The following is a 27,360-nucleotide window of genomic DNA, read 5'->3' as shown; positions in this document are numbered from 1 at the left end:
ACAGATCGGACAGCGCTGGTCTAGAGCAGGGCTCCTTTAATAACTACACAGTGGTTACAGAAGACCAAGTCCTAGCCTTGGGGAAATAAAGGGACGTGATGCCTGCAACTTTCAAGGATGCAGAAAGAAAAACGCTGATGATATGCAGAGAAAGCAACAAAGCAAAGTGGTAAAAATATTAAGAACTAGTGAACGAGAGTGTCCAATGTACTATTTTTGCAGCAATTCTGGAAGTCTGAAGTTATTTCAAAAGTTTTAAAGTACAACACAAGGTATGAAGCTACCAGAAAAAAAAAAGGCGAGGATGACTGCAGAAACAAAGCTGGGCCCTACTTTGCTCTAAGCCAGAACCCTACCCCCAGGGCCATTCTGATTCCCAGATGACTCACCAGCCCCAGCTACATCAATACAAGGAAGCATGGACACCCTCCACCCCCAATAAACAAAAGCACACATACCTGAAGAGAAACTCTGCAGCGTGTTCATTTGGGTACCAGTCAGGAAGACTGAGTTTTACTCTGAAGCGTTCCCCCAGATAGCTAAGGACCTGTTTTTGTGTGGAACATCCCTCTTCCATTACAATCCTTAACATCTGAGAAACAGAGTTCCTAAAGAAAGAGTCATCTTCCTTTCCTTTGATGAGCTCCTGAAAAATCTGATAATCGGAAAAGCTGACAAGTGCCTAGAAAAGAAAAAAAGGTTCTTTTTTAAAATTGCTAATAACTAAACCATCTCAATCATTTAGTAACCATTCTGTTCTTTTTTTTTTTTTTTTTAATACCCGAGAAAAATTAGCACTCCGCTATCGCTGAATCCAAGTGAGCTCTTCAAAATCAGGGCGATGCTTGTATGATAGACACCAAGATGGTCCCATGATCCTCACCTCCCGGTATCCACAACCTTGGTCTCCTCCACACTGAGCCAGGGCTGGCCAGTGTGACCGATGGAACATGGTGGAAAAGCTGAAGCATGACTCTCAAGGCAGGGTCTCAAGGGCCCTCCAGCTCCCGCCTTGCTCTCCTGGCTAACTCTCTGGGGAAGACAGCTGCCTCAAAGCAGCCTGTGCAAAGGCCCACGTGGAGAGGAACTGAGACCTCCTGCCAACAGCCCACAGTGACTTGCCAGCCATGAGGGAACCGCCTCGGAAGGGGATCCTCCAGCCCCGGGCAAGCCTTCTAAACAACTGTAGCCCCCGCTGACATCTCACGGCAACCTCCGGAGACCCCGGCCAGAGCTGCCCAAATCTGCAGCCACTTCCAAACTCCTGACCGCAGAAACTGTGAGAGAAATGTTTAGCGATGCTTTAGCCACTGCCTTTTAAGTTAACTTTTTTTGTTGGTGGCCGCGCCACGTGGCTTGCAGGATCTTAGTTCCCCAACCAATGATCGAACCCAGGCCCTCGGCAATGAAAGCGAGGAGTCCTAACCATTGGACCACCGGGAAATTCCCTGAGGTAACTTATTATGGAGCAGTAGGAGATGCCAGCACAGCATGAACTCTGATGAGGACAACCTATATCCATCCTGCACGGGACACCACTTGCAATGACTCACTCCCTAACGAGAGAAGTATATTCAGTAAGTCACACCTTAAGTGCAAATCCCAAAGGAAAAAAAAACAGTTCTTTCCGGTAAATAAAGTTCAACATAACCGTGCCATTTTCCAAGTAGTGAAGGTTCATATTGACGGCGGAATGTTCTTCCCTCACACAGTGCATTGAAACTCCTATTTAAACAAACAGAGCAAACGGTCAGAAACTCAGCAACACTGCCACTTAGCATGCATGGCTACAATTAGAGACTGATTTTTAGCTCAATTATAAGAATAAATTGTTTAACTACAGGGCTCGTGAATGCAAAATGCTATCTTGTGAAGCCAGCCACTGTCACGGAGAGTGATCCAACAGAGGCCAGGTCACTGTCAGCCAGAGACCGAGGGGAGTGCCACATACCCTGAACCAGAAGAGTTCCGAGGCCTGTACCTACACCTGGCCAAGTCAGCATCCTTCAGCACCGTAAGCAGTAAAATAAATACATGTGTTCATTCAGTTTGAAAAAAAACTGAACACAGTAGAAAGGTTTCCCACTATGAAATTATAACACAGAAATGCTTAACAGAAAAACAAAAAATTATACATATATGGGAGAAAAATATCAAAGACTCTGTTTGGATGCATCTACTTTTTAATATCGGGTGGACCAAAACGTGCCTTCGGTTTTTAAGTAAAAATAAAAGACATATTTTTCATTTTCACCAAGAACTTTATTGAACAACGTATTCACCCTTTTGCTCCACTACCTTCTGCCATTTTTCAGGCAACTTCATAATTCCATCTTCCCAAAACTTATCTTTTTAAGCTAAGAACTGTTCCAGGTGCCTTTTGCAGTCTTCCAGGAAACTGAAATTTTTTTCATTAAGAGAATTTTGGGGCTTCCCTGGTGGCGCAGTGGTTAAGAATCCACCTGCCAATGCAGGGAACACGGGTTTGAGCCCTGGTCCAGGAAGATCCCACATGCCACGGAGCAACTAAGTCCCTGCGCCACAACTACTGAGCCTACGCTCTGGAGCCCGCGAGCCACAACTACCGAGCCCACGTGCTACAACTACTGAAGGCTGCGTGCCTAGAGCCCATGCTCCGCAACAAGAGAAGCCACTGCAATGAGAAGCCCGTGCGCTGCAACAAAGAGTAGCCCCTGCTCACCGCAACTAGAGAAAGCCCGCGCACAGCAACAAACACCCAACGCAGCCAAAAATAAATAAATAAAATAAATTTATTAAAAAAAAAGAGAATTTTGTAAAGACCAAAGTAAATGGCAATCCGAAGGAGCAATGTGTGGTGAATACGGAGGGTGAATCAGAACTTCCCAGCCAAGCTATAACAGTTTTGAGTGGTCATCAAAGAAACATGCGGTCTTGCATTATCCTGATGGAAGACTATGTGTTTTCTGTTGACTAATTCCAGACGCTTTTTGTCGAGTGCCGCTTTCAGTTGGTCTAACTGGGAGCAGTACTTGTTGGAATCAATCGTTTGGTTTTCCGGAAGGAGCTCATAATAGAGGACTCCCTTCCAATCCCACCATATACACAACATCACCTTTATTGGATGAAGACCGGCCTTTGGTGTGGTTGGTGGTGGTTGATTTCACTTGCCCCATGATCTCTTCTGTTCCACATTACTGTACAGTATCCACTTTTCATCGCCCATCACAATTTGTTTTAAAAACGGAATGTTTTCATTACATTTCAGTAGAGAATCGCATGCAGAAATAAGGTCAAGAAAGTTTTTTTCGCTTAACTTACGTGGAACCCAAACATCAAACCGATTCACATAACCAAGCTGATGCAAATGATTTTCAACACTTGATTTGGATATTTTGAGTATGTCAGCTATCTCCCGCGTGGCATAATGTTGATTTTAAAAAATTTTTTTATTTTATTTATTAATTTTTGGCTGCCTTGGGTCTTCATTGCTGTGCGCAGGCTTTCTCTAGTTGCAGCAAGTGGGGGCTACTCTTCGTTGTGGTGTGCAGGCTTCTTATTATGGTGGCTTCTCTTGTTGCAGAGCATGGACTCTAGGCGCGCGGGCTTCAGTAGTTGTGGCACGTGGGCTCGGTAGCTGTGGCTCACGGGGTCCAGAGCACAGGCTCAGTAGTTGTGGCGCACGGGCTTAGTTGCTCCGTGGCATGTGGGATCTTCCCGGACCAGGGCTCAAACCCGTGTCCCCTGCATTGGCAGGTGGATTCTTAACCACTGCGCCACCACGGAAGTCCTATAACGTTAATTTTTCTCAATTAATGTCTCGATTTGATCGCTATCAACTTCAACTGGTCTACCCGACTGTGGAGCATCGTCCAGAGAAATCTCCAGCACGAAACTTTGCAAACCACTTTTGACACGTTCAGTCAGTCATGGCACCTTCTCCACACACTGCACAAATTTTTTTTGCGTTTCAGTTGCGTTTTTACCTTTCTTGAAATAATAAAACATAATATGCTGAAAAATGTTGATTTTTTTCTTTCATCTTGAATATTAAAATGGCTACACAAAAATTCACTAATTTTGATGTCTTTTTTTAAATGCACGCTGATATGACAGCTGTCAAATACAATCTAACAGAATTGTTTCGAATGAAGTTAAAGACAACTAACTGCTATTAGAGCCATCTTACGGAAAAAAACGAACGAACCTTTTGGCCGACCCAATAAAATAGCTTAAATTTTTCTAAAAGAACATTCCAAAAAATCACTACAACTTACCATACTGAGTATAGCCAGGCCCTCTGCTTTTCCATTTTGGTCTTACCATTGCAATGGGGAAATTTCTGCGAGGCATAATCAACATTCGTATGACTTTTTCGATGCCATTGATTATAAAATAGCCTCCCATTTCCTGCCAAAGAGATGAATTAAAATTTGTTAAACAAAGATATAGAACTACCCGTAAACATGAAACTGACCAACTGCAATCACCACCCTCATTCGTAAACAGATGTGCAGAAGAGGAGCACTCGGGCAAGAGGAACTGTGGATCCCTTGGAAACTGCAGACTTTATTAAGTCTTCTTAAGCACATTAAAACGGCTGTAGAGGGCTTCCCTGGTGGCGCAGTGGTTGAGAGTCCGCCTGCCAATGCAGGGGATACGGGTTTGAGCCCTGGTCCAGGAAGATCCCACATGCCGCAGAGTGGCTGGACCCGTGAGCCATGGCCGCTGAGCCTGCGCATCCGGACCCTGTGCTCCGCAACAGGAGAGGCCACAGCAGTGAGAGGCCCGCGTACCGCAAAACAAACAAACAAACAAACAAAAACAAGTTACTCCAAAGAGAAGTCTAAAGATGAAAACAGTAATCGTTTAGCTTCCAGACAAGTATGGCTTCTTGAATAAGTTAAAAAACTTTTGACTGTATGAAAGCTCTGGAAACCAGAAATTTGGATTAAATAGGAAAATATTTTTAATATTTAATTTTTAATAAGTTAATAGAACGTTTCTGTAATAAATAAGGAGCTACTATGAAGCAGGCATATCACGCTGAGTGCTCTATGTCAGCATAACATTTAATCCCATAATAATGAGAGAGAGCTATATGCCCATTTTCAGAAGAGAAAACTGAGGCTCAGGGAGATTAAATTTCCCAAAGGTGTGGGACTGGTAAGCGGAACAGCTGGATGTCAAACCCAGATCTGCCACCAAAACCCTCTTCCCACCACACAACACAGCCCCCCTGTTGTAAGCAGAGTCTGCTGGTCTTTTTTTTTTTTTTTTACATCTTTATTGGAGTATAATTGCTTTACAATTATACTTTACAGGTGTGTTAGTTCCTGCTTTATAACAAAGTGAATCAGTTATACATATACATATGTTCCCATATCTCTTCCCTCTTGCGTCTCCCTCCCTCCCACCCTCCCTACCCCACCTCTCCAGGCGGTCACAAAGCACCGAGCTGATCTCCCTGTGCTATGCAGCTGCTTCCCACTAGCTATCTACCTTATGTTTGGTAGTGTATGTATGTCCATGCCTCTCTCTCGCTTTGTCACAGCTTACCCTTCCTGCTCCCCATATCCTCAAGTCCATTCTCTAGTAGATCTGTGTCTTTCTTCCTGTCTTACCCCTAGGTTCTTCATGACATTTTTTTTTCTTAAATTCCATATATATGTGTTAGCATACGGTATTTGTCTTTCTCTTTCTGACTTACTTCACTCTGTATAACAGACTCTAGGTCTATCCACCTCATTACAAATAGCTCAATTTCGTTTCTTTTTATGGCTAAGTAATATTCCATTGTACGTATGTGTCACATCTTCTTTAGCCATTCATCCAATGATGGACACTTAGGTTGTTTCCATCTCCTGGCTATTGTAAATAGAGCTGCAATGAACATTTTGGTACATGACTCTTTTTTTTTTTTTTTTTTTTGCGGTACGCGGGCCTCTCACTGTTGTGGCCTCTCCCGTTGCGGAGCACAGGCTCCGGACGCACAGGCTCAGCGGCCATGGCTCACGGGCCCAGCCGCTCCGCGGCATGTGGGATCTTCCCGGACCGGGGCACGAACCCGTGTCCCCTGCATCGGCAGGCAGACTCTCAACCACTGCGCCACCAGGGAAGCCCTACATGACTCTTTTTGAATTATGGTTTTCTCAGGGTGTATGCCCAGTAGTGGGATTGCTGGGTCATATGGTAGTTCTATTTGTAGTTTTTGCATGTCTTGATTACTTCAACTTAATACTGCAAAGCCACCTAACAGGGCTTGAATGGAAGGTATATGAAGCATTTAATACGTCCACAGAATCTGACTGTGGGTAAAGCAGACATTTGAGACAGATATGTGGGTTAAGACAGCTTTAAAAAAACCAAATACATATCTAAATATGTATCAGTTGGTAGGAAAAACCTACCAATTCTTTCCCCATAATAATCATATTCTCTAACTGGAGTGGTTTTTTTTTCATACATTGTCTCATGTGAGACTCATTATGAGGCCTATGCAGTGTGCAGACAAAACATCAATGCCCCACGTTACCTATCCAGAGACTGAAGCAGAGAAAGAAATCTGGACACCCCTCCCCCACTCCCGACAAGCTTCCCGTCCTCTCTCGCCCAGCTCCGGCGCTTTCTACTGTCACCTGGCCTTTGACTGCATGGGACCCCTGTGGGTACCTCTGCTTCCTCGTGGTGCTGGATGAGGGCTTTTGGAGGAAGGTTGTATAAGTTGCAAAGCTTGGATTTCACCATGATGGGAACATAGCCAAGAAACTGTTTAATGATTCCTTTCGAGATTCCATTCACTGCCCAGCTGATATCGGCCTAAATGAAAATAAGAGAGAGAAAAAAATTATTTCGTACAAAAGGAAATATCCAGATCTACAAGAATGAGTATTTGAAGAGATTAAGGCAGAAGACCATACACTAAATGATTTTATGCTTTAGATTGAAAAGATGGCATCTCTTGGATGACAGCACTAAGAAAGTAGAATTCTGGTATAAACTGTGTTAGGCACCAGGTTTATTCTCAAAAATGTACAGTGTGCAAGTCATACACTGTCTCTTGTACTCACCGTCAGCTTTCCCCGGTAGGTGCTCCTTCGGCCCCGGCATTCTGCTGGATAAACATTGAGCTCTTTACAGATGCTCCCTTTTGGAACTGTGGGTGGACTGATGACAGCATCCACAATAGTAAGAGAGATCCGCTCATCTTTGAAAGCAAATTCAAAGGGAGGGATGGCCTGAAACACAATTCACACTGTTAGCTGCTTGCATTTCCAAGGTATTTTTTCTCTAAGACTCTTTCAAATCCCATGTGTTCTATAAGCATTGATGGCTATAATGCTAATGTGACACATCCGAAAAACAGCTAAAGCTACATCCAGTCTACTCATATCCTAAGTACCTAAAACTGTAATGCATTAACAAGATTTTTTTTGACTGTCTACTACATGTCCGATTCTGTAGCAGGTTCTAGGGATACAGCTGTGTACAGAACAAAGCTGTTCTCTGAACCAACTGCTTGACTTCTCTATTCTTATATATAATAAACACACACACACACACACATCTATTCTTTTTCAGTTTCTTTTCCATTATAGTTTATTACAAGATATCGAGTATAGTTAGTTCCCTGTGCTATACAGTAGGTCCTTGATGTTTACCTATTTTATATATAGTAGTGTGTATATGTTAATCTCAAACTCCTAATTTCTCCCCCACCCCTCCCATTTGTACCTTGTACCCTCTGCATGCAAGACAAATGGGACTCCTGCCAACAGAGCAAGGATACACACCCTACTGATTTAGCAACAGACACTCTAATAATGCCATTCTTTAGGCTGATCTTTGTACATTTCATTCCACGGTGGCCTCACACTGAAGCCAGAGCCATGCAAGGGGTTGGTGGTGGTCATGGTGGTTCTTCCCCTTCCACAGCAGTTGCTTCTTTGTACCACTCCCCGGGGGGAGCGCTGCTGAACTGAGGAAGGGGCATCACTGAGTTCTCCTACGTATTAACTCTAAACAACCTCCTGGCCTTAGTGCTGAAATAGCAAGAATGCCAAAAATGGAGCTAAGAATACGAGGGAGGTTCTTCCACCTCACGTGAGTTCAACTGACCTTTTCTAAACTTTAAAATTTTATCTAAAGCTGGTATTTTAGAATTCAGTATTTTATTCTAAAATAAAAATTTAACATATTTCCTATTTCAGGATAGAGCAATAGTTTACAAAAGGAGATTAGAAGATTCACTTTCTCCAGCCATTTGCTGCACTATCTATATCTCAACGCAGCCAATTCTCATTATTCAAGATAGTTATGGCCCATAAATTCACCACAAGCGCTGAATCAGTGAATTCTGAACCTCTGTTCTCAGGGGAAATACAAAGTTAGGTTCCTGCCAGTCTCTGATCACAACATTTCATTAACTGATCAATACATAACCTTGCTTTATGTGGGTTTCTTTCTTTCTTTCTTTCTTTTTAAAAACATTTATTTATTTTGGCTGCACCGGCTCTTAGCTGTGGCACCCGGGATCTTTGTTGCAGCGTGTTTAGTTGCAGCATGCGGGATCTTTAGTTGCAGCATGCATGTGGGATCTATTTCCCTGACCAGGGATTGAACCTGGACCCCCTGCATTGGGAGCACAGAGTCTTACCCGCTGGACCACCAGGGAATACCCTTTATGCGTGTTTCTACTTAGGAACATCTTATTTAATACATACCGTGGTTCCTTAACACTGATCTCACAGCCATCAGCACTAGCTCATGACTGAACAAAGGTTATCTAACATACATTTTCTCTGAAGGCACATCACAGCCTTCTCACACTTAGCAACATTACACAGCACTTCAGCACTACGCATGATGTCTGTTTTGAACAGCAAAATCACCAACAAAAAGAACATAATAAGAACGTGAAAAACGGAAGAAACTTTGAAAAGAACACTTTGAATCTGCTGGAAAAAAATGAGCATATCTCTCTTACTATCTCATTATTTTTAGTATAAGAACTTGAAACAAGAAAGCAAGAGTGTCGCCTTATCGTACCTGAGTTGGGATGGCTGTACAATGGGCAACTCAAATTTTTTGTCCCTGCAGATGTTGGCGAGTACTGGTTTGGGGGTTACAAATAAACTTTAGCAAGTAGGCAATTCACAAACGTGACAGACATATCAACTTGCACTCACAGATGGAGGAATCTACTCCAAAGAAACTGGGCAAAACAAGATCCGATGAAGGCTATTTTCCCCTTGGTTTTGTAAACATTAGTCATTTACCTTACTGTGCTTCATGGAACAACATTTTCAAAAACTAAATTGCAGCATCGTTATCTGGGTCAGATTTTCTTCATGTATTTCAACCAAAACAACATATCAAAAGAGACTGACTATACACGCAGAGTTGAGAATCCAGCTGTCTTCTAATAAGCCAAACATTAAAAAGATACACAAAAGTATCATTCATCTACTAATTTCATTTTTGCTTTAGAAAATATTTTTTATAAAAAGTTAATATAAAATTGGTCTCTTTTTCAATGAATTAGTATTTTTAAGATTTCTCAATTTCAGTTTCTAATAGAATAAACAAAAGCTCTTTGGGAATCGCTCAAGAATTTTATGAGTGGAAAGGGGTCCTGGGACCAAAAAGTTTGAGAACTGCTGGTCCACATATTACCCATAAAAATCTCTTACGTACATGTGCTCCATCATTTTAGGTCAAACCTTCCTTGATCATCTCAACACTGGGCTCTTTTTCATTGTTTTCATAAACCCCAGGGCCAATTAACTTTTAAGTAGACGTATAATTTTTCTCATAGACATGATACAATGAGTCCAGGCATGATAGAAATTATTAGTTCCCATCAGACAAAAATATCTTGTCTTCTGCAAACAGGTCAAGGAATAATTAAACTTCAAAGAAGCCTCAATGGCTCCGAATTTTTTGCGGAATAGAGTTCAAGCATCAGAGACCGGCACAGCTGTCCACATTCCCTCCACCCCTCCCACCATGCAAGCCCTACCCAACAAAAGCACAGGGTAGAGTCCCCTTGAGCTCTGCTCCTTCACTTCCCCTGGAGGGAACGCACTTTCCTCTTCAACTCGTGTACACCTGGACTAGCTGGACCTCCTCTGTGCTCCCCGAGTACCACGCGGCCGCCCCTTGTCCGAGCAGTGCTCAAGTGTACCGGCACCGACTGCCTTCACAGTTGCACCTCCTCACCCAATACATGATGCCAAGCAAGAACTGTCTCTTACAGGCCTGCCTCTCCCTCACCCTTAGAGCCCAGTGCCTGGAGACAAGGGGATGCTTACTAATGAGACCCTCCCCCCACCATCTTCACCTGAACTCTGGCACCGTGACCCTCTAGACCAATCACTTTAATGTGGAGCAAATGCTGTGTAATGATGGTACCAATCACTTCCTGTGGACCAAATGGTTCCTACGGAACCTCTTTTTTATGCCTCACTGATACCTTCCTCAACACAGACCCGCGCTGAGCCTACCTAGCACGGTCCAGGAGTTACAACTATTTGAAATTATACTGCGACCTCCCAGCCCTCTCTCTGGGACCCCTGCCCGCGGCATGTGCCCCATTCCCCCCGCCTCCTGGATCTCCCCCTCCCAGGCCCCGAGCCTCAATCACCTCTCCCCCGGCCCTCCTCCAACGCCTCACAAGCCCCCCACCCCTATCCTCGCCGGGCCCCCTCTCCTCCGCCCGCCTGGAGCAGGGGCTAGGGCCGCAGGCGAACCCAGAGCTGAGGGGCGCCTGGGTTCGCCTGAGGACGCCGCGCTCACCTGCACCGCGTGGCTGAGCCCCTCGCGCACAGCGTAGTTGAAGGACTCGACATGCGCCCGCGTCAGCTCCTGCAACGCTGGCTGTTGCTGCTCCCGCGGGATCCCGTAAGAGGGGTCGGTCAAGTGCTTTAGGCTGGGCCCGCTGGGTAGGTGCCGCCATCGGCCGTCGGGATCCATGAGTCCACCTGCACACCGGATGCCGGCAACAGCTTCACACGCGCCGGAAAGCATGGCCGGCGCCGGGCGCCTTCGGCTTGCTGGGAAATGTAGTTCCTCTTTTTCCTCCGGCCCTGGGTCCTCCGATTTTACGGGGTCGACTTGAAACCAATACCGTGGAGCGAATGGGCCAGTTTAAACCTGTGCAGAGTGGGGTACTCGCCCGGCCTCCTTTCTTCCACCGCCCCCTCCCACATCCCCCTTCCGCGAGACGCCAAAGGCGGGGAATCCGCTCCACGGGCAATTCCACGTGTGACCTCTTTGGCTCTCATTCGTGCTATCAGGGCCGGCCGAGAGCGGTGTTCAAAGATTTCCCTCTCTTCCCTTGACCGCTTTGCGATCCAGTGCTGATGCAGACCCTTGGGGTGACACCCAGCCGGAGTCTTGGCTTCAAGGAAAAAGCAGTCGGGCACCAAACTGACTGCTCTCTACCCAACTCTGAAGTCGAAGGCTCATCACTGGGACGGTCAAGCGGTGGTCCGCCCTCTCTACCCACTCCCCGCGCCGTCTGGACTGAAGTCTTGAGCCAGGCGGGGCCGGCGGGGTGGGAAGGCGGGTGTCCGAGGGGACTTGCAGCCTTAAGATCCTTTGAGGATCTGTAAGTCCTATGAAGTACTTATCTCCCCAGAATATGGACGTTATCAGGGACTGCCTGCAGCTGTCTTTCGTCTTTGGTGTGTATGTGTGTGTGTGTCACAGCTCTCTTCTGTATTGAAGTATAATTGACATGCAATAAACTACACACATTTGAAGTGTGCACGTTGATAAGTTTTGACCTATTTATACACCCATGAAGCCCTCACCACAATTAATGAATTAATTCACCACTCCCCAAAGTGTCCTCCTTCCCCAGTTTCACCTTTACCTGGGTCAGCTGGTAATTTTCACTCCTCTATTGGTCCCCCACCCCCATCCCATGCCGTGTGGCTCGCAGGATCTCAGTTCCCGGACCAGGAATTGAAACGGCCTGGCAGTGAAAGCCCTGAGTCCTAACCACTGGACCGCCAGGAAATTCCTCTTATATCACTTTTAAAAAGTTATCTTCTGTTTCTGTCTTATGTTGACATCATCAAATCTCCCAAGATCCGTGCAGCTGTGACCTAAATTCTGCCTTCTCTCCCTTTACAACGTCTGCTTCTTTTAAGGAAAACTTCCTTCATTCCCTTTCCCTTGGTCAGGGTCTCCTGGAGGGCAGGAGAATGCAGGGATGATGGCAGGAGCAGTCATTTCCATCAGCATACAAACCTGCTGGAAAAGCTGTTAAAACAAAAAAACAGCTCACTGATCTCTTGTCCCACTTCAGCTACCACAGGAATTCTCCCCTTCAGAACACAAAAAGCGTCGACCATCCTTACTATCTCTCCACTGCTTTTAAGGTTCATCCATGTTTTAGCATGTATCAGTATCTCATTCCTTTCACCGCTGAATAAGAATCCATTGTATGGATACATATTTTGTTTATCTATTCACCGGTTGATGGACATTTCGGTTGTTTCCACCTTTGGCTATTATGAGTAATGCTGCTAGAAATATCCATGGACAAGTTTTTGTATGGACATAAGTTTTCAATTCTCTTAGGTATTACAGCTAGGAGTGGAATTTCTGGGACATATTGTAACTCCATGTTTAACTTTTTGAGGTGCTGCCAAATTTTTCCAAAAGCAGCTGTACACGTTTACATTCCCTCTAGCAACGTATGAGGATCCCAGTTTCTCCATGTCCTCACCAGTAGTTGTTATTCTCTGTTTTTTAAAAATTATATCCACCCCCCCCCCCACACACACACAAAAAAAACGGTACAAGGACTTCCCTGGTGGCGCAGTGGTTGAGAGTCCGCCTGCCGATGCGGGGGACACGGGTTCGTGCCCCGGTCCGGGAAGATGCCACATGCCGCGGAGCGGCTGGGCCCGTGAGCCGTGGCCGCTGAGCCTGCGCGTCCGGAGCCTGTGCTCCGCAACGGGAGAGGCCACAACAGTGAGAGACCCGCGTACCGCAAAAAAAAAAAAAAAAAAAAAAAATTGATCATAAATATGATGGTTCATTTCTGGACTCTCAGTTCTATTGCCTTGATGTGTATGTCTATTCTTATACCAATACCATACAATCTTGGTCAATATAGCTTTGTAATAAAATTTGAAAACAGGAAGTGTAAGTCCTCCAACTCTGTTCTTCTTTTTCTAGGTTGCTTTGGCTATTCCTGATCCTTTGTATTTCCATATGAATTTTAGGGTTGGCTTGTCAATTTCTGCAAAAAAAGGCAGCTGAGCTATTTGATAGGGATTATATTCAATCTGTACATCAATCTAGGGTCTATATTCATCGTAACAATAATTATCTTCCAACCTATGAACATGGGATGTCTTGCCATTTATTTGGGTGTTAATTTCTTTCAAAGATGTTTTGTAGTTTTTGGTGTACAAATGAACGTCTTTTGTTGAATTTACTCCTAAGTATTTAAACCTTTTTGATGTTGATGTAAATGGAATTGTTTTCTTCATTTAACTTTCAAATTGCTCATTTGTAGGGTCTAGAAATACAATTGAGTTTTGCATATTGATCTTGTTTCTGGCAATCTTGTGTGAACTCATTTATTAGATCTAATAGGTTTTGTGGATTTCTTAGGATTTTCTGTATGTTAGGTCTTGTCATATGCAAAAAGAGATAGTTATATTTCTTCCTTTCCAATCTAGATGCCCTTCCTTCTTTCCGTCCTCCCTTCCTTTTGAACCCTTAATCCAATGTTGAATAGAAGTGGCAAGATTAGATCTTTGTTTTATGCTTGATTTTAGGGAGAAAGCTTTCAGTCTTCCACCACTAAATATGATGTAGGCTGTGGGTTTTTCCAAAGATGCCTTTGATCAAATTGAGGAAGTTCCCATTTCATTCCCAGTTTTTTTACAAAGAAAGTGTTGTTTTGTCAAATGCTTTTTCTGTGTATATTGATATGATCATTTTTTGTTCCATAAAAAAATGATTATATTGATTGAATTTTGTGTGTTAAATGAATGTAGACTTTTTAGGATAGATCCTACTTGATCATGGTGTATACAATAGTATATACAGACAGTCCCCAACTTACAATGGTTTGACTTATGATTTTTCAACTTTACAGTGGTGCAAAACGATACACATTCATTAGAAAACTTACTTCAAATTTTGAATTTTGATCTTTTCTCGGGATAGGGGTATGAAGTATGGTAGTTGCTCATGATACCGGGGAGCAGTAGTGAGCTGAAGCTCTCAGTCAGCCAAGTGATCACAAGGATAAACAACCAATACTCTTATAACCATTCCATACCCAGACAGCCATTCCATGTTTCACCCTCACTACAGTATTGAATAAATTACATGAGACAGTCAGCACTTTATTATAAAATAGGCTTTGTGTTAGATGATTTTGCCCAACTGTAGGCCAATGTAAGTGTTCTGAGTGCATTTAAAGTAGACTAGGCTAAGCTATGATGTTTGCTAGGTAAGGTGTATTAAATGCATTTTTGACTTACGGTATTTTCAACTTACAGTGGGTTTACTGGGACATAACCCATCATAAGTAAAGGAAGATCTATAATTCTTTTTATATGTTGCTGGATTTGGTTTGTTAGTATTTTGTTGAAGATTTTTTCATTTCTATTCCTAAGAGATATTGGTCTGTTGCTTGCTTTTCTTGTGATGTCTTTGTCTGGTTTTGGTATTAAAGTATTAATAGTGACCTTATAGGATGAGTTGGAAAGTGTCCCTTCCTCTTCTATATTTTGGAAGAGTTTGTGAACGATTGGTGTTAATTCCTCTTTAAACATTTGGTAGAATTTACCAGTGAAGCTATCTGGTCCTGGGCTTTTCCCTGTGAAAATATTATTAATTATTAATTCAATCTCCTGTTAGGTCTCTTCAGAATTTATCTTCTTGAGTTAGTTTCATCAGTTTTGTGTCTTTCTAGGAATGTGCCCATTTCATATAAGTTATCTAACTTGTTGGCATATTATCGTTCATCAGGTTCCCCCATAATCCTTTCTATTTGTGCTGTAGTAATGTCCCTCTTGCATTCCTTATTTTTTCTTGGTCAGTCTAGCTAAAGGTTAGTCAATTTTGTTGATCTTTCAAAGCGCCAACTTTTGGTCTCATTGATCTTATCTATTGTTTTTCTATTCTCTATTTCATTTATTTCCACTCTAATCTGTATTATTTCTTTCTACTTACTTTGGATTTAGCTTGTTCTTCTTTTTCTAGTTTCTTAAGGTGGAAGGTTAGGTTACTGATTTGAGATCTTTTCACAATATAGTCATTTAAAGATATAAGTTTTCCTTTAGGCATGGCTTTAACTGCTTTCCGTAAGTTTTGGTAAGTTGTGTTTTCTTTCTTTTTTGTTTATTTATTTATTTGCTGTGTTAGGTCTTCGTTGCTGCACGCAGGCTTTCTCTAGTTGCGGTGAGCGGGGGCTACTCTTCATTGCAGTGGGCGGGCTTCTCATTGCAGTGTCTTCTCTTGTTGCAGAGCACGGGCTCTAGGCACACGGGCTTTAGTAGTTGCAGCACGCGGGCTCAGTAGTTATGGGTTGCAGGCTCTAGAGCGCAGGCTCAGTAGTTGTGGTGCACGGGCTTAGTTGCTCTACGGCATGTGGGATCTTTCCAGACCAGGGCTCAAACCTGTGTCCCCTGCATTGGCAGATGGATTCTTAACCACTGTGCCACCAGGGAAGCCCTGTTGTGTTTTCATTTTCATCTCTCTCAAAGTACTTTCTAATTTCCCTTGTGACTTCTTTCCTTTGGCATTTTTAACTTCCACACACTTGTGATTTTCCCAGATTTGTTAATGATTTCTTGTTTTATTTGTGTTCACAGAACACACGTAGTTTGATTCCAATTATTTTTAATTCATTGAGGCTTTATGGTGTAGCATATGGTTTATTCCTGAGAAAGTTCCATGTGCACTTCAGGAAAATGTATATTTTGCTATTGTTGGGTGGAGTGTTCTATAGATATTTGTTAGATCTGGTTGGTTTACAGTGTTTTCTATGTTCTTGTTGATCATCTATCCATTATTGAAAATGGAAAATTGAGAGCTCCAATTATTACTGTTGAATTTACTATTTCTCTCTTTAGTTCTGCCAGTTTTTGCTTCATGTATCTTGGGATTCTGTTGCTAGGTGCATTTGTTTATAATTGTTATATCTCCTGATGGATTGATCTTTTTATCATTATAAAGTGTCTTTCTTTGCCTGTAATAATTTTTTTTCTTCAACTCTATTTTGTCTAATAGTAGTATGGCCACCTAAGCTCTCTTTGAGTTACTGCTTGCATGGTATATTTTTTCCCATCCTTTTACTTTCACCTGTTTGTGGCTTTGAATCAAAGCGTGTCTCTTGTAGATAGCAGAGTTTGATCATGTTTTTTTTTTTGATCCACGTTGCCAATCTCTGCCTTTTGATTGGCGCGTTTAACTCATTTACATTTAAATGAAATTACTGATAAGGTAGGATTTGTGTCTGCATTGTGCTATTGGCTTTGTAAATGCCTTATTACCTCCTCATCCCTTCACTACTGCCTTTTCTTGTTAAATATATATTTTCTAGTGTAACATTCTAGTTCCCTTGTCCTTCTTACTATATATTTAAAGTTATTTTCTTAGTGGTCAATGTGTCTTGGCGCGGATCTCTTTGAATGTATCCTACTTAGTTCATTGAACCTCTTGGATGCATTTTAATGGTTTTCCTCAAAGTGGGAAAGTTTTTGACCACTGCTCCTTCCAATTTGTTTTCTGCCCCCTTCTCTCTCCCTCCTTTCTTTTAGGATTCCTGTTATGTATATGTTGGTGTACATACATGTTTCTGGAGTTCTGTTCATTTTTTTATTCATTCATTTTTCTTTCTGTTCCTCAGACTGGATGATCTCAACTGAATTCAGATTCACTGATTCCTTCTTTTGCCAGCTCAAACCTGCTTTTGGACACCTCTACCGAACACCTCTACTGAATTTTTCATTCGCATGATCATACTTTTCAATGCCAAAATTTCTTTGTTCGATTTCAAAAACAATTTATCTCTTTAATGATATTGTCTCTCTGGTGACACATCGTTCTGTCTCCTTTTAGTTTACAGCTCTGCCTCAGTCTGCACGTCCTGCTTGTGCAGATCCTCCTAGTCAGACAGAGGTGAAAGCCGAGGGAATTCAGGTCTCCCCTGGGCATGGACACAGCCCTACATCTGTGTGTGGCCTTCCATATTTTTAGGAATATGTTGAAACTTTTCAAAACGTTTTATGGACATCTCATTCCCCATCTTTCCCTTCTAAATTTTTTGGTCAGCGGCTTCTCTGTTCCAGCTGCTAAAGCCATCTCAGGAAGTTGAGATGTTAAACAACGGCTGCTGATTATTTTTAACAAGTGCACCTAGGGGAAAAGGCTGCTCACACTGGGCACACTCTGAGACAGGTCACATGAAATAAGCCCTAAGATGGGGACTTACACAGAAGTCCTTAGTGAAGTCTTAGTAAGGACTTCTTGAACTTCTAGCTATTTGGGGAAGGAACCTCACTTCAGAAGCCCCTCTACCTCCATGTTTAAAGCACACATAACTCCTTCACAACCAGGGGTCTCACCTCACAACCTGCAGCATGATTCAGACAATACACATGACATGTGAGACATGACGGGCTGGATTGTGGCAGCTGAAACTGTTTCAATGCTTCACCCTGGAGCAGCTCATCACAGTTTCAAAGGCCAATCTGTTGGCTTACGTATTGAATAGCATTCTGGGGTCAGCAAACAATGGCCGCATATGTGCTTGCTTTTGTATGGCCTGTGTGCTAAGTTTTTTTTTGGCTTTGTTTTAATATTTTTTAAGAGTTGGGGGAGAAAAAAGAAGAATATGCAAAGGAGAACCAGTTTGGCTTGCAAAGCCTAGAATATTTACTACCTGGCCCTTTATAGAAAAAGTATGCCTACCTCTGGGTAACAGAATCATGCATTCAAATAACCAGTGATCTCCTAGGACAGTCAACACTCACAATAAGATGACAGAACCAAAGGGCAGAGAAATGCTTGAAATATGATTCCTTTAATGCTCCAGGCATTTTAAACATTCATAAAATCGCCTTGTGTCAGGAGTCATTTCCTCTTAGGTACATATTCTGTGTCCAGGATCAGAGACAGTTTTCTCCGTGGCACCCATGTGCTGTGGGGACCCGCTCTGGCATCTAGTCTCCTCTGGCAGAGTCCCCACCACCCACAGCAGGGCTGGACGCACCCCTGCTTGACACGACCTCAATTCTTAATGGCAACACCCTCTGTAGCATCGCTGCTGCTTGTGGGTCCCGCGGATCCCATCCATTTCCAGCACTACCAGATGTCCCAAGTCTGGGATGATCACCCTGAGACACTCGTGACACATCACGTCAGCTGGTAAGTCCACCAGCACCCGCTCCACTGTATCAGACAGACACCGAGGCACTTCCACGTCCTGGGGAAGTGGAGTCTATAGTTACCACGGGAGTCCAGAGGGAGGGAAGGGGATTTTTCTCTCAATTATTTGTTTATAATCTTAACACTTATTTAGCAGATTTATAAATTCATGTCTGTTTATATTTGCTGACAAGGCTTCACAAACCGTTTAAGTAGATGAAAGCACAGCTGAGTTTCCAAAGGCTGTGACGGGGAGCAAAGAAAAACCTGCTTGGATGGCATTCGCTGTATCACGTCAGCATCCGGTCATTCTTAAAGGAACGCCTAGCCTTCTAGAAGGAATTTTTTTTAAAGCCCTAAACCTTATCTGATTCTTCCAAGGTAATAACGTGTTTGTCCTTCCTTCTCAATCAGTGGTTCAAGGCATCTCAAAGCAAGCTGATGCCTGAGGTTCTGACTTAATGGGTCAGGGGTGAGGGAGGGGGAAGGTGTGGACACCAACATTCTTTAAAAGCTTCCCAAGTGATTCCAGCAAACAGCCAGCATTGAGAACCTTGGTACTGGAGGTTCTCCATCCTTCCTAATCTCATGTGTCCTCACTAAATGCCCTTGAAGTAGTCCCTGGGTCAGGCAACAAGCTCTTCCATGAGATAAGAAACTAAGGCACAGAGAGGTTCACGGGCTCCTCTGATGCCGTGCAGCCAATGACAGAGTCAAGATCAGAATCAACGCCTCCACAAAACACCACCTCCTTCCCCAGCAACTGGACACACGAACACAGACCACAGGTATGAGGACTGACTGCGGGCGAGGCATGACCACCTGTGTCAAGGATATCGTGGAAGGATATGGAACAGTTCTGAGCCAGCCATTCCACCTGGTCAGAAATAAATGCATAAAATAGATATTTATTTGAAACCACGCGAGGAATGAAGCAGAATTTTCTCTTTAAAGCCTTCCTTCCCTCACATATATTGCTATTGATTCAGGTTTCTTAGAAAATCCATCAAGTTCCACAGACTTCCTACACCTGGGTTCTTAGCTCTGTCACCAGTAAGAGACACCGTAAGAGAAAATTCTCGAACGTCCCTGCAGTTCAGGTCCAAAAGATCATTACAAATCTGCGTTCGCATGTGACAGCACTACAAAAACCTCCACGCTTTCCCCATCACCCTACACTTTCTACGTAGGTGTGGACCTCACCATGATCTGCTCAGAAGCCCCCAGCACTAACCCATCAGCTGTGCTGGGCCTTCACAGTTCCCTTAACACTGTCTTATTTCGCTCTGGATGGAAACTTCATTATCTATATATTCTGGGTAACCGCCCGCATGTTTATTTTGTAATTCCAAACACCCGGGAGGGCCGAGCCAGCTGGCCCTTCCTCCACTTCAGCCCGGACATAACACTTTCACATCCCACACACACTGCTGCAGCCGTTGAATCATTTCCATCATGATTCCTTTTTTCACTGTTAAGCTCCCACATCTCATCATGTTTGAGGTGTTGCTGTTTCTTCTCTTTGTAAAAAAAAAAGTCTCCCCTGGCTGCAGAACCGTTTTCTTGTGCCAAGTAGAGACGAATAACGGAGCACACACGTGCCAGAGGGAAGACCCCGCCGTGCCCTGGGGAGGAGGGAGCCGGTGCAGTGGGTCTGCTGTGATTCCCAGCGCACCATTCACTCATCTTACGGTGGACACAGATGGCATATGGGGCTTCCTCTCGCTAGTGACATGGCCTCCTGGAAAGTCTGCAGAAAATTCGTCCATCCTGTGAGTAGAAACTACATCTAACGGGACACCGTTAACCTCTGCTGACTTAGAAGATGCTGAGTGCAGCTCTGAAACCCCATCTTCCCCATTTTAAGAGACTCTCCCACTCAGGCGAGACACACACTGATTCAGAGCCTCTCCGTGATGTCGAGAGGCGCAGCAGACAGAGAATCTTCCCTGGAACAAAACCTGCCTGTCCAGCTCCCACAGAAGGTGCTAGAAGAGCAAGAAAAACAAAGTGGGGAGGAGCCCCCTGGGGTGGAGCGGGGGAATTCTACCCTCTCCCGACCCCTAGAAGGGTTTTTACAAAAGTTAAATCCCCCCAAAAAAAACAGAACGAAAGGGAACTTGGCCAAAGGGCATGTAGAATTCTGGTTAAAACAAAGAGAACTGAGAATCATATTTCAAAGACTCCCCCCCACGCAACTATTAAGTAAAGCAGGACGTTGTGTTGTTTCCTCTCTCATGCTTATTGGATGCTTACGGGTTTGCAGCAAACTTGCTGCTTGGTTTCTAAAACATGCAGAGAGCAGGCTGAGAGCAGCGTTTGCTGTTGGGTGCCCAGCCCACGCCATCCCTGGCCAGTGACCAGCCGGATGCCATCAGGACCAAGAAGAGCAAGCCCCCTGATGGCAAGGCAGCGTCCGCAGAGCCCAGCACCCAGGACAGTCGGTGCGCGCTTGTGCAGATGCCCATGGGACTAGCGGGGGACACCCTTGGCAACCTCCCAAGTGCTCTCGCATCCCGCCCCTGCCCCAGACAGGAGGCTGTAGCTGGGCACAGAGCTAAGGCACTAATGCAGCAGGTGGACAGACACCAACCAGATCCAACGGCTGCCACCCCGGGCAGGAGAGGCGCTGCTCACAGCACTACCTTAGGATAAAAATCAGATTTTTCAAAGGATGAGAACATTAAGCACATCCCTGTGTTTTGCCCCTCAGAAGAATAGCCTGCTCTCCCATTGGCGAAATTTGCTGCAGTTTTCGAATCTCAGTAGCAGTGCCAAGAGCTCCACCTGGGAACCCCTGGGCAAACGACCACTCCTCGGGGAAGCTGCCTTTTCTTCTTCCAGCACGTCTCTGCGGGTTGTCTCTCTTCCTCCTGTTTGGCTTGATGACGAGCAACTCGGACACTTCTCCTTCCCCCGGGGCAGCGCCCCCTCGTGCTTCTTCCGAGGCAGCTTCGAGCACCTCCCTCGGTCACAGCTTGATGAAGGCAGCTGGCTGGGGCGGCTGCTGCCCCGAGCCGGGGGGCGGGAAGAGGCTGGCGATGGCTATGTCCACAATGCCCTGGCACAGCTCCGCATAGAGCTTCCTGCAACGGGTTCAAAGAGCTGTTACTGAGGATGCTCATCAAAGTGCGAGCGAAAAGTCAACGCTTTTTTCACCAGGATCCGCCCTAGAAATTCCACCTCATGTTTCTAAGACTGGTGTCTGCTGACCGTGCAAATCCTGCAGGAGGTACTGCAGGAAGAGAAAGCAGCCACTCGACAGATATTTCTGGAAGGTCTTGCAGGTGAACAGACAAGAGGACTCCTGCTCTGACTTGAACTGCAGGGAACACAGGCAATTCCAAAGAGAACGGGGGCCGTCTTGCCTGTCTCGGGGGGGACACCTGGAGGCGCAGGCTCTCCCCAGGGAAAGTGCCCACGCAGTGTGGCTGCGGGGCCTTTAGGAAAGACTCCCCGGAGTGACAGCTCAGCCGAGACCCGGAGAGGGAATCACGTCGGACAGAGAATGGATGATGGGATAGGAAACAGGATGAAGGAGGCGGAGCCAGACACAAAGAATGAGGGAGAGATGCGGAGAGAAAGGAGGGGAGGGAGAAAGAGAGACTTGGGCGAGAGAGAAGAGGGGCAGTGCAAATGGAAGGAGTGGTACCCACTGAGGAGAGAGAACTCAGGGCATCTGGGGAACTGGACCACTGCAGTGCGAGGCTAGGGACAAGGCAGGGGCCAAGCCATGCAGGGTTCTGAGGCCACATGCAGGGGTCTGGAACCACCATAGCAGAAGAGCTGAGGAGGAAAACCTCCCATCCAGCCTCTTCAGAGAAGCGATGAGGCCCTCGAGCTCCCCACTCACTTATTGCCTATAGGATTTTCGCCCGTTTCACACGGCAGCACATGAGGCCCCAGAGCCAGCTCTCGGAGGACTGTCTCTAACACAGGGGAAAACCAGAGACATATGGTCCAAAGAGAAAACCCACATTTGGGGTGGCACTCCAGGCCTGACGTGCCTTCCCAACTCACTCAAGACACATTTGGAATCCAGGTGGCTGCAGCCGAGGGTAGGAGCCCAGGCCAGCGCGACCTGGAGGAACAGAGGTCTTCACTGCCCTGATCTCCAGAAGATGCTATGTCCCAACCTCCACCAGGTAGGAAATCTTCACAAGCGAATTCCCATCCCTCCTGATGCCATGGCAAATCTCTGCTATCATCCACCCCATCACAGAGACTTTCTCCCGCCCCTCCCAGCGCCTTCTACTGCCCTTGCAGCTGGAACCTGTATGCTCTAACCTCTGGTAAGGCCCTCTGGGAAGAAAGCTCACGCAAAGCCATGCTTCCGTTGTCTATCTCAGGAAGTCCTAACTGCCAGCTAACCTTCATCTTTCCTGCTGGATGTCTGCTCTTCCCTGTCTCCCATCTCCCCAGTCCCCCAGCCTCTGCCCCTTCTGTCTATGAATCGAGTCCCATTTTCAACAGTCTGGTGTGGCCACACCACTCAACCTCCCACTTCTGAAGGGATAGTGACCAGGGGGCCAGCAAGGGAGTGACAGCGGCTGCTGAACTTGGGACTCGGCAAGTCCCCAAGAGCCACAACCATCAAAATACACCGTGTTTGGTGTTTCGTGATGCTTGTCATTAGCTACCTCGGGAAGGCATTTTCCAAAGGGGATACTGGGGGAGGGGAGGACACAGCTTCAACCTGGTCAACTCATATCTTCGCTATTTCTGGTGTAGGAAGTACCTGACATACAGGCAAGAGTGGGCCTTTGAACATCCGGCTGGTTTTCATACAGCAAGATGAGTAAGTCCTATTTTAACATGTACACGACAATGGAAACTGTGGTTCCTGAACAAAGGCTTCCCGGGACTTCCCTGGTGGCGCAGTGGTTAAGAATCCGCCTGCCAATGCAGGGGACACGGGTTCGAGCCCTGGTCCGGGAGGATCCCACACGCCACGGAGCAACTAAGCCCGTGTGCCACAACTACTGAGCCTGCGCTCTAGAGCCCGCGAGCCACAACTACTGAGCCCACGTGCTACGACTACTGAAGCCCACGCACCTAGAGCCCGCGCTCCGCAACAAGAGAAGCCACTGCGATGAGAAGCCTGCACACCGCAACGAAGACCCAATGCAGCCAAAAATAAAAAAATAAATAAATTAATTAATTAATTTAAAAAAAGACTTTCCTTTGACTACGCCATCATGTCACCATCTCCATTGACCCTCTCCCCGCTGTTCGTCCTTTTGGAAGCAAGGACCCAAGAACACTCCCCACTCAAAATCATGAACCTAAAAGATAGAATCTGAGGGACATTCCCAGTGGTCCAGTGGTTGGGACTCCACGCTTTCACTGCCGAGGGCCCGGGTTCAGTCCCTGGTCGGGGAACTAATATCCCACAATCCATGAGGCTCGGCCAAAAAATAAAAAGATGGAATCTGTTTCTTTTCTATTACAGCAACTGTAACACAGTATGATTCATATAATAATTAACTGGGCAGTGTCTGTCTCCCTCCTCCAGTCGACTCCTTGAGGACGCTCATTTTTACATGTTCCTAAAATCCCCACTGTTTCCCTGGACCCCACTGCTCGCATCAGGACTCTGAACGAAGGGAATCCAACAGACAGTGAGTGGCTGTGTGGGAGCTGGTGAGATGGAGCCCAGAGAAGCCAGTGAACCCTGATGCCCAGGGGTTTATCACCAGAGGCCTCTGTTGGGGCCCAGCATGACCTGATCCTGCAAGGCACCTCAGAGAGCAGGTGAGTTTCCACCAGGTTGGGGGGTGCTACTGTTGGGGAAAGAGGGCAAAGCCATTACTCGACACTCCAAATGAACTAAGAAGTTGCCGTTTTTCTGCCCTCCTTAGCCTTCAATCCTTACGCGGAACAAAAGAGGCAGATTCACCTTTTCCAATCCAGAGACTGGAGGTCCACCCTTGAGCCAAAGCCCTTAAGACCAATGGTAAATAAAGGGTCCAACGTCTACGGAAAGCGTTCAGTTATGAGGGCCTGCACCAGATTATCTGTATCTTGACCTAGGATAATTTACACTCGGAATCAAAGAGCTACCCTGGAGAAGAAACACTTAGTGAACAGCTCATAAGCTTCAGGAATAAACTGAAACAGAATCACTTTTGCCCACAAGACAGTGGGGTTATTTTCTTACTTTCTTACCTTGTACACTTGAATGCCTGACTGCATGTTAGATTCTGTCCTTGACTCACCATCAAGACATGATGGCATCCTTGTCTTTAAACACTTAAAGCTGCCATTTAAACATTCCCAAAGCTCTTCACAGTGCGCAAACAGAACCTCCCTGCTCCCTGACACCCCATCCTGGCTGATGCGTAAGTTTGGGCCTAATGATAAAGAAATTCTATGCATCGAAGCACCAATGTCATTAGGGAGTATTAGGAAGATAGAAAGATGTCTCTATGTAAATAAAACCTAAGCAATTACTGACTCAGGTGAGTAAGAGTGCTAACCAGTAACACACACCGTGTCCACCCAACTACTATTTGCAGACTAGGATGTGCGAGGCACGGTGCCAGGTGCTGGGACTCCAAGGAGAACAAGAAAAACAAGGCTACTGCCCTCACGGTGCATACATTCTGTAAAGAAAACAAAAATGGGTTGATTTGACAGCAATTAGTGCAATGAAGTAAACTACCAAGGCTCTGGCTGGAGAAAATCAAAGATAGGACTGTTCAAGACTTGTGGTTGCCAAGGGGAGGGGGGAGGGAGGGATGGATTGGGAGTTTGGGGTGAGCAGATGCAAACTGGTATATACAGAATGCATAAACAACAAGGTCCTACTGTAGAGCACAGGGAACTCTATTCAATATCCTGGGATAAACCAGAATGGAAAAGACTATGAAAAAGAATGTCTATATATGTATCACTGAATCACTCTGCTGCACAGCAGAAATGAACACAACGCTGTAAATCAACTATACGTCAATAAAATGAATTTTTTAAAAAGGATGGGATTATTCAGGGGAGCCTTCCTGGAGATGCCATTTCGACAGACTAGGAGCAGCCTTGGTAAGACTGGGCTGGGGGGGGTAGAGTAAGAGCAAGCCAAAGGCCCCGCAGCAGGTAAGCGTCATCAGGGAAACGATGCTCTGGGTGAGGCTGGAGAGGTAGGCGGGGCAGGAGCCCTGCAGGTGGAGGGGAGTCGGGTTTCGGTCCCAGGCGCAGGGGGAAGGCTAGAGAACAGCAGGGCCTGGTTTCTGGCTGCTCAGGGGACAACGGACTCCACTGGGGCAAGAGCACAGACCCAGTTAGCAGGCTCTCTGCAAAAGCAAAGCTGGAAGACGATGTTTGGGAGAGCAAGGGCAGTGGGCGGGGGGAGCAGAGGGCTGGCGAGGCTGGAAGCAGAACTGACCAGGCCCCGATGGACAGAACCTGAGGGTAATGGAAAGGCAGGGGCAGTGTCTTGGTCACCTGGAAAGCCGGGGGGTGGCGGGGGGGGCTGGACATTCAGTGAGATGGGCGACTCTGGCCGGGTGGGGCGCCTACTGGACATCCACACACATCCTTGCAGGACGCCGGGAAGACAGGTGCAGATACTGGCCTGCAACTCCGGGCTGCGACATCACTTGCTGGTTTTAAAATCCTGGAGTGCAATATGGGCTTGGCTGGGGACCTGGAAAGAACAGTTTCTGTGCAGCGGCCGGGATGCGAGGCAGCCCGGAGTGGACCAGAGCGTGGATGCGGACTGAAGACAAGGAGACAGCGTGTGCACGTGTGGCTTCTCCAGAAGTGTGGCTGTGGAGGGAGCAGGGAGGGGGTGGTCCCGGGAGCAGGGCGGGGCTTCAGAGGAGAGCTTTTCCTAATTGCTGGGGAAATCTGCTGAGCGCCACAGGCTGGTGGGAACGATGTAGCCAAGAGGGAGAAAGCAGATGAGGGAGGCATCCCCAACCCGCCCTCTTGCCTGGAGGGAGGGGATCGGGTCTAGAGCACAAGGAAGGGACAAACCTCTGACAGGAAGGACGGGAGAAGATGGACACCCCTGTGGACCTGGGGAAGGGAGGATGTGAAACATTCTGCTCTCCTCCACCCCTGGTCTCCTTAACTTTCCTTTCTCCTTCAGATCTCGGTTCTAAACATCACCTCCCAGGGGGACTTTTTGCTCAATTATATTACCTTCTAACATCTCTTACCCTATGAAAGGGTGTGTCCCAGTTTGTAATCTATATTTGTCTTGTCCTTTGTCTCGCCCAGTCTCCCTCCACTGAGGGTGGGGCCCGGGTCTCTCTGCTCACGACTGTGACCCAGAGCCCAGTCCGGGGCCTCACGGGTTAGGGGTATCTAACAGGTATTCGTTAGTGGCAGGCAAGGATGAATGTGACGGAATCCCAGCTGCCAGGTCACAGCCACGAAGCAGGTGGCAAATGAGAGAACTGCTTATGTGTTAACACTGCCCCTTGGAGGTGCAGGCCTTTTTCCTACGCCGTCGGAAGATCACACCTCAATTTCTCCAAGACGTGGACGTGGGGAACCGTGAAAGGGTCTTGACACTAATGAATGTGGATCCTCAGAGGAACCAACAGCCTTTGAGGATGAAGTCCAAATGACTCCCTTACACGTAAGGCCTCCCACAGTGGGGCCCCAACTCACCTTTTCACCCTCAACTTTCCTCACCCCCCCGACACTCATGCCACGCTGCAGCCAGGCTCCTCCCAGGAGGAACAGAAGTTCCCCGAGGGCAGGGTCTGTTCATCTGTGCATCTCCCCTAGAGCCTGGCCCAGAGCAAGGTCCCACTGGATTCTGGGTTCCCGCCCCCTTAGCACACATGACACTCTCCTCTTACACCCCAGCCTCAGCTCCACGATGTCCATGGTACCTTCTCAGACCACTTCCTGCCCAGGGAGCCTCTGAACTGCTTGGTCATCACTTTCTCCCTGACTCACAGTACGCGGCTGACTCATCACCTTGTCACGGGAGAGGGTCGCTGCTGGTATTACTAGCTTTGT

General features: G+C 46.2%; 2 protein-coding genes across 5 annotated transcripts in view; both read right to left on the bottom strand.

The window, feature by feature from the left end:
* POLR1B (RNA polymerase I subunit B) overlaps nucleotides 1-10,999 on the bottom strand; it is a 29,678-nt gene extending 18,679 nt beyond the window's left edge. For both annotated transcript variants that reach the window (XR_007470816.1, XM_004276759.3), the window contains exons 1-6: nucleotides 10,777-10,999; nucleotides 7,050-7,217; nucleotides 6,652-6,798; nucleotides 4,257-4,389; nucleotides 1,589-1,725; nucleotides 459-682 (exon numbers count right to left, since the gene is read on the bottom strand). Coding sequence is in view for 1 of the 2 variants with exons in the window: in XM_004276759.3 (XP_004276807.1) it covers nucleotides 459-682; nucleotides 1,589-1,725; nucleotides 4,257-4,389; nucleotides 6,652-6,798; nucleotides 7,050-7,217; nucleotides 10,777-10,953 (986 nt within the window). In the remaining variant the exon portion in view is untranslated. The remainder of the gene's footprint in view (nucleotides 1-458; nucleotides 683-1,588; nucleotides 1,726-4,256; nucleotides 4,390-6,651; nucleotides 6,799-7,049; nucleotides 7,218-10,776) is intronic.
* A 7,023-nt stretch (nucleotides 11,000-18,022) lies between these two features.
* Nucleotides 18,023-27,360, bottom strand: part of TTL (tubulin tyrosine ligase) — a 37,556-nt gene continuing 28,218 nt past the window's right edge. For all 3 annotated transcript variants that reach the window (XM_004276758.4, XM_049695703.1, XM_033400007.2), the window contains one exon: nucleotides 18,023-21,473. In XM_004276758.4, coding sequence (XP_004276806.1) covers nucleotides 21,359-21,473 — 115 coding nt within the window. In that variant the 3' untranslated portion in view covers nucleotides 18,023-21,358. The remainder of the gene's footprint in view (nucleotides 21,474-27,360) is intronic.

This window comes from Orcinus orca, chromosome 13, assembly GCF_937001465.1.
Source record: "Orcinus orca chromosome 13, mOrcOrc1.1, whole genome shotgun sequence".
NCBI lineage: Eukaryota > Metazoa > Chordata > Mammalia > Artiodactyla > Delphinidae > Orcinus > Orcinus orca.
The sequence above is the reverse complement of the archived record's forward strand: the minus strand, read 5'-3'. Positions and strand labels throughout refer to the sequence as shown.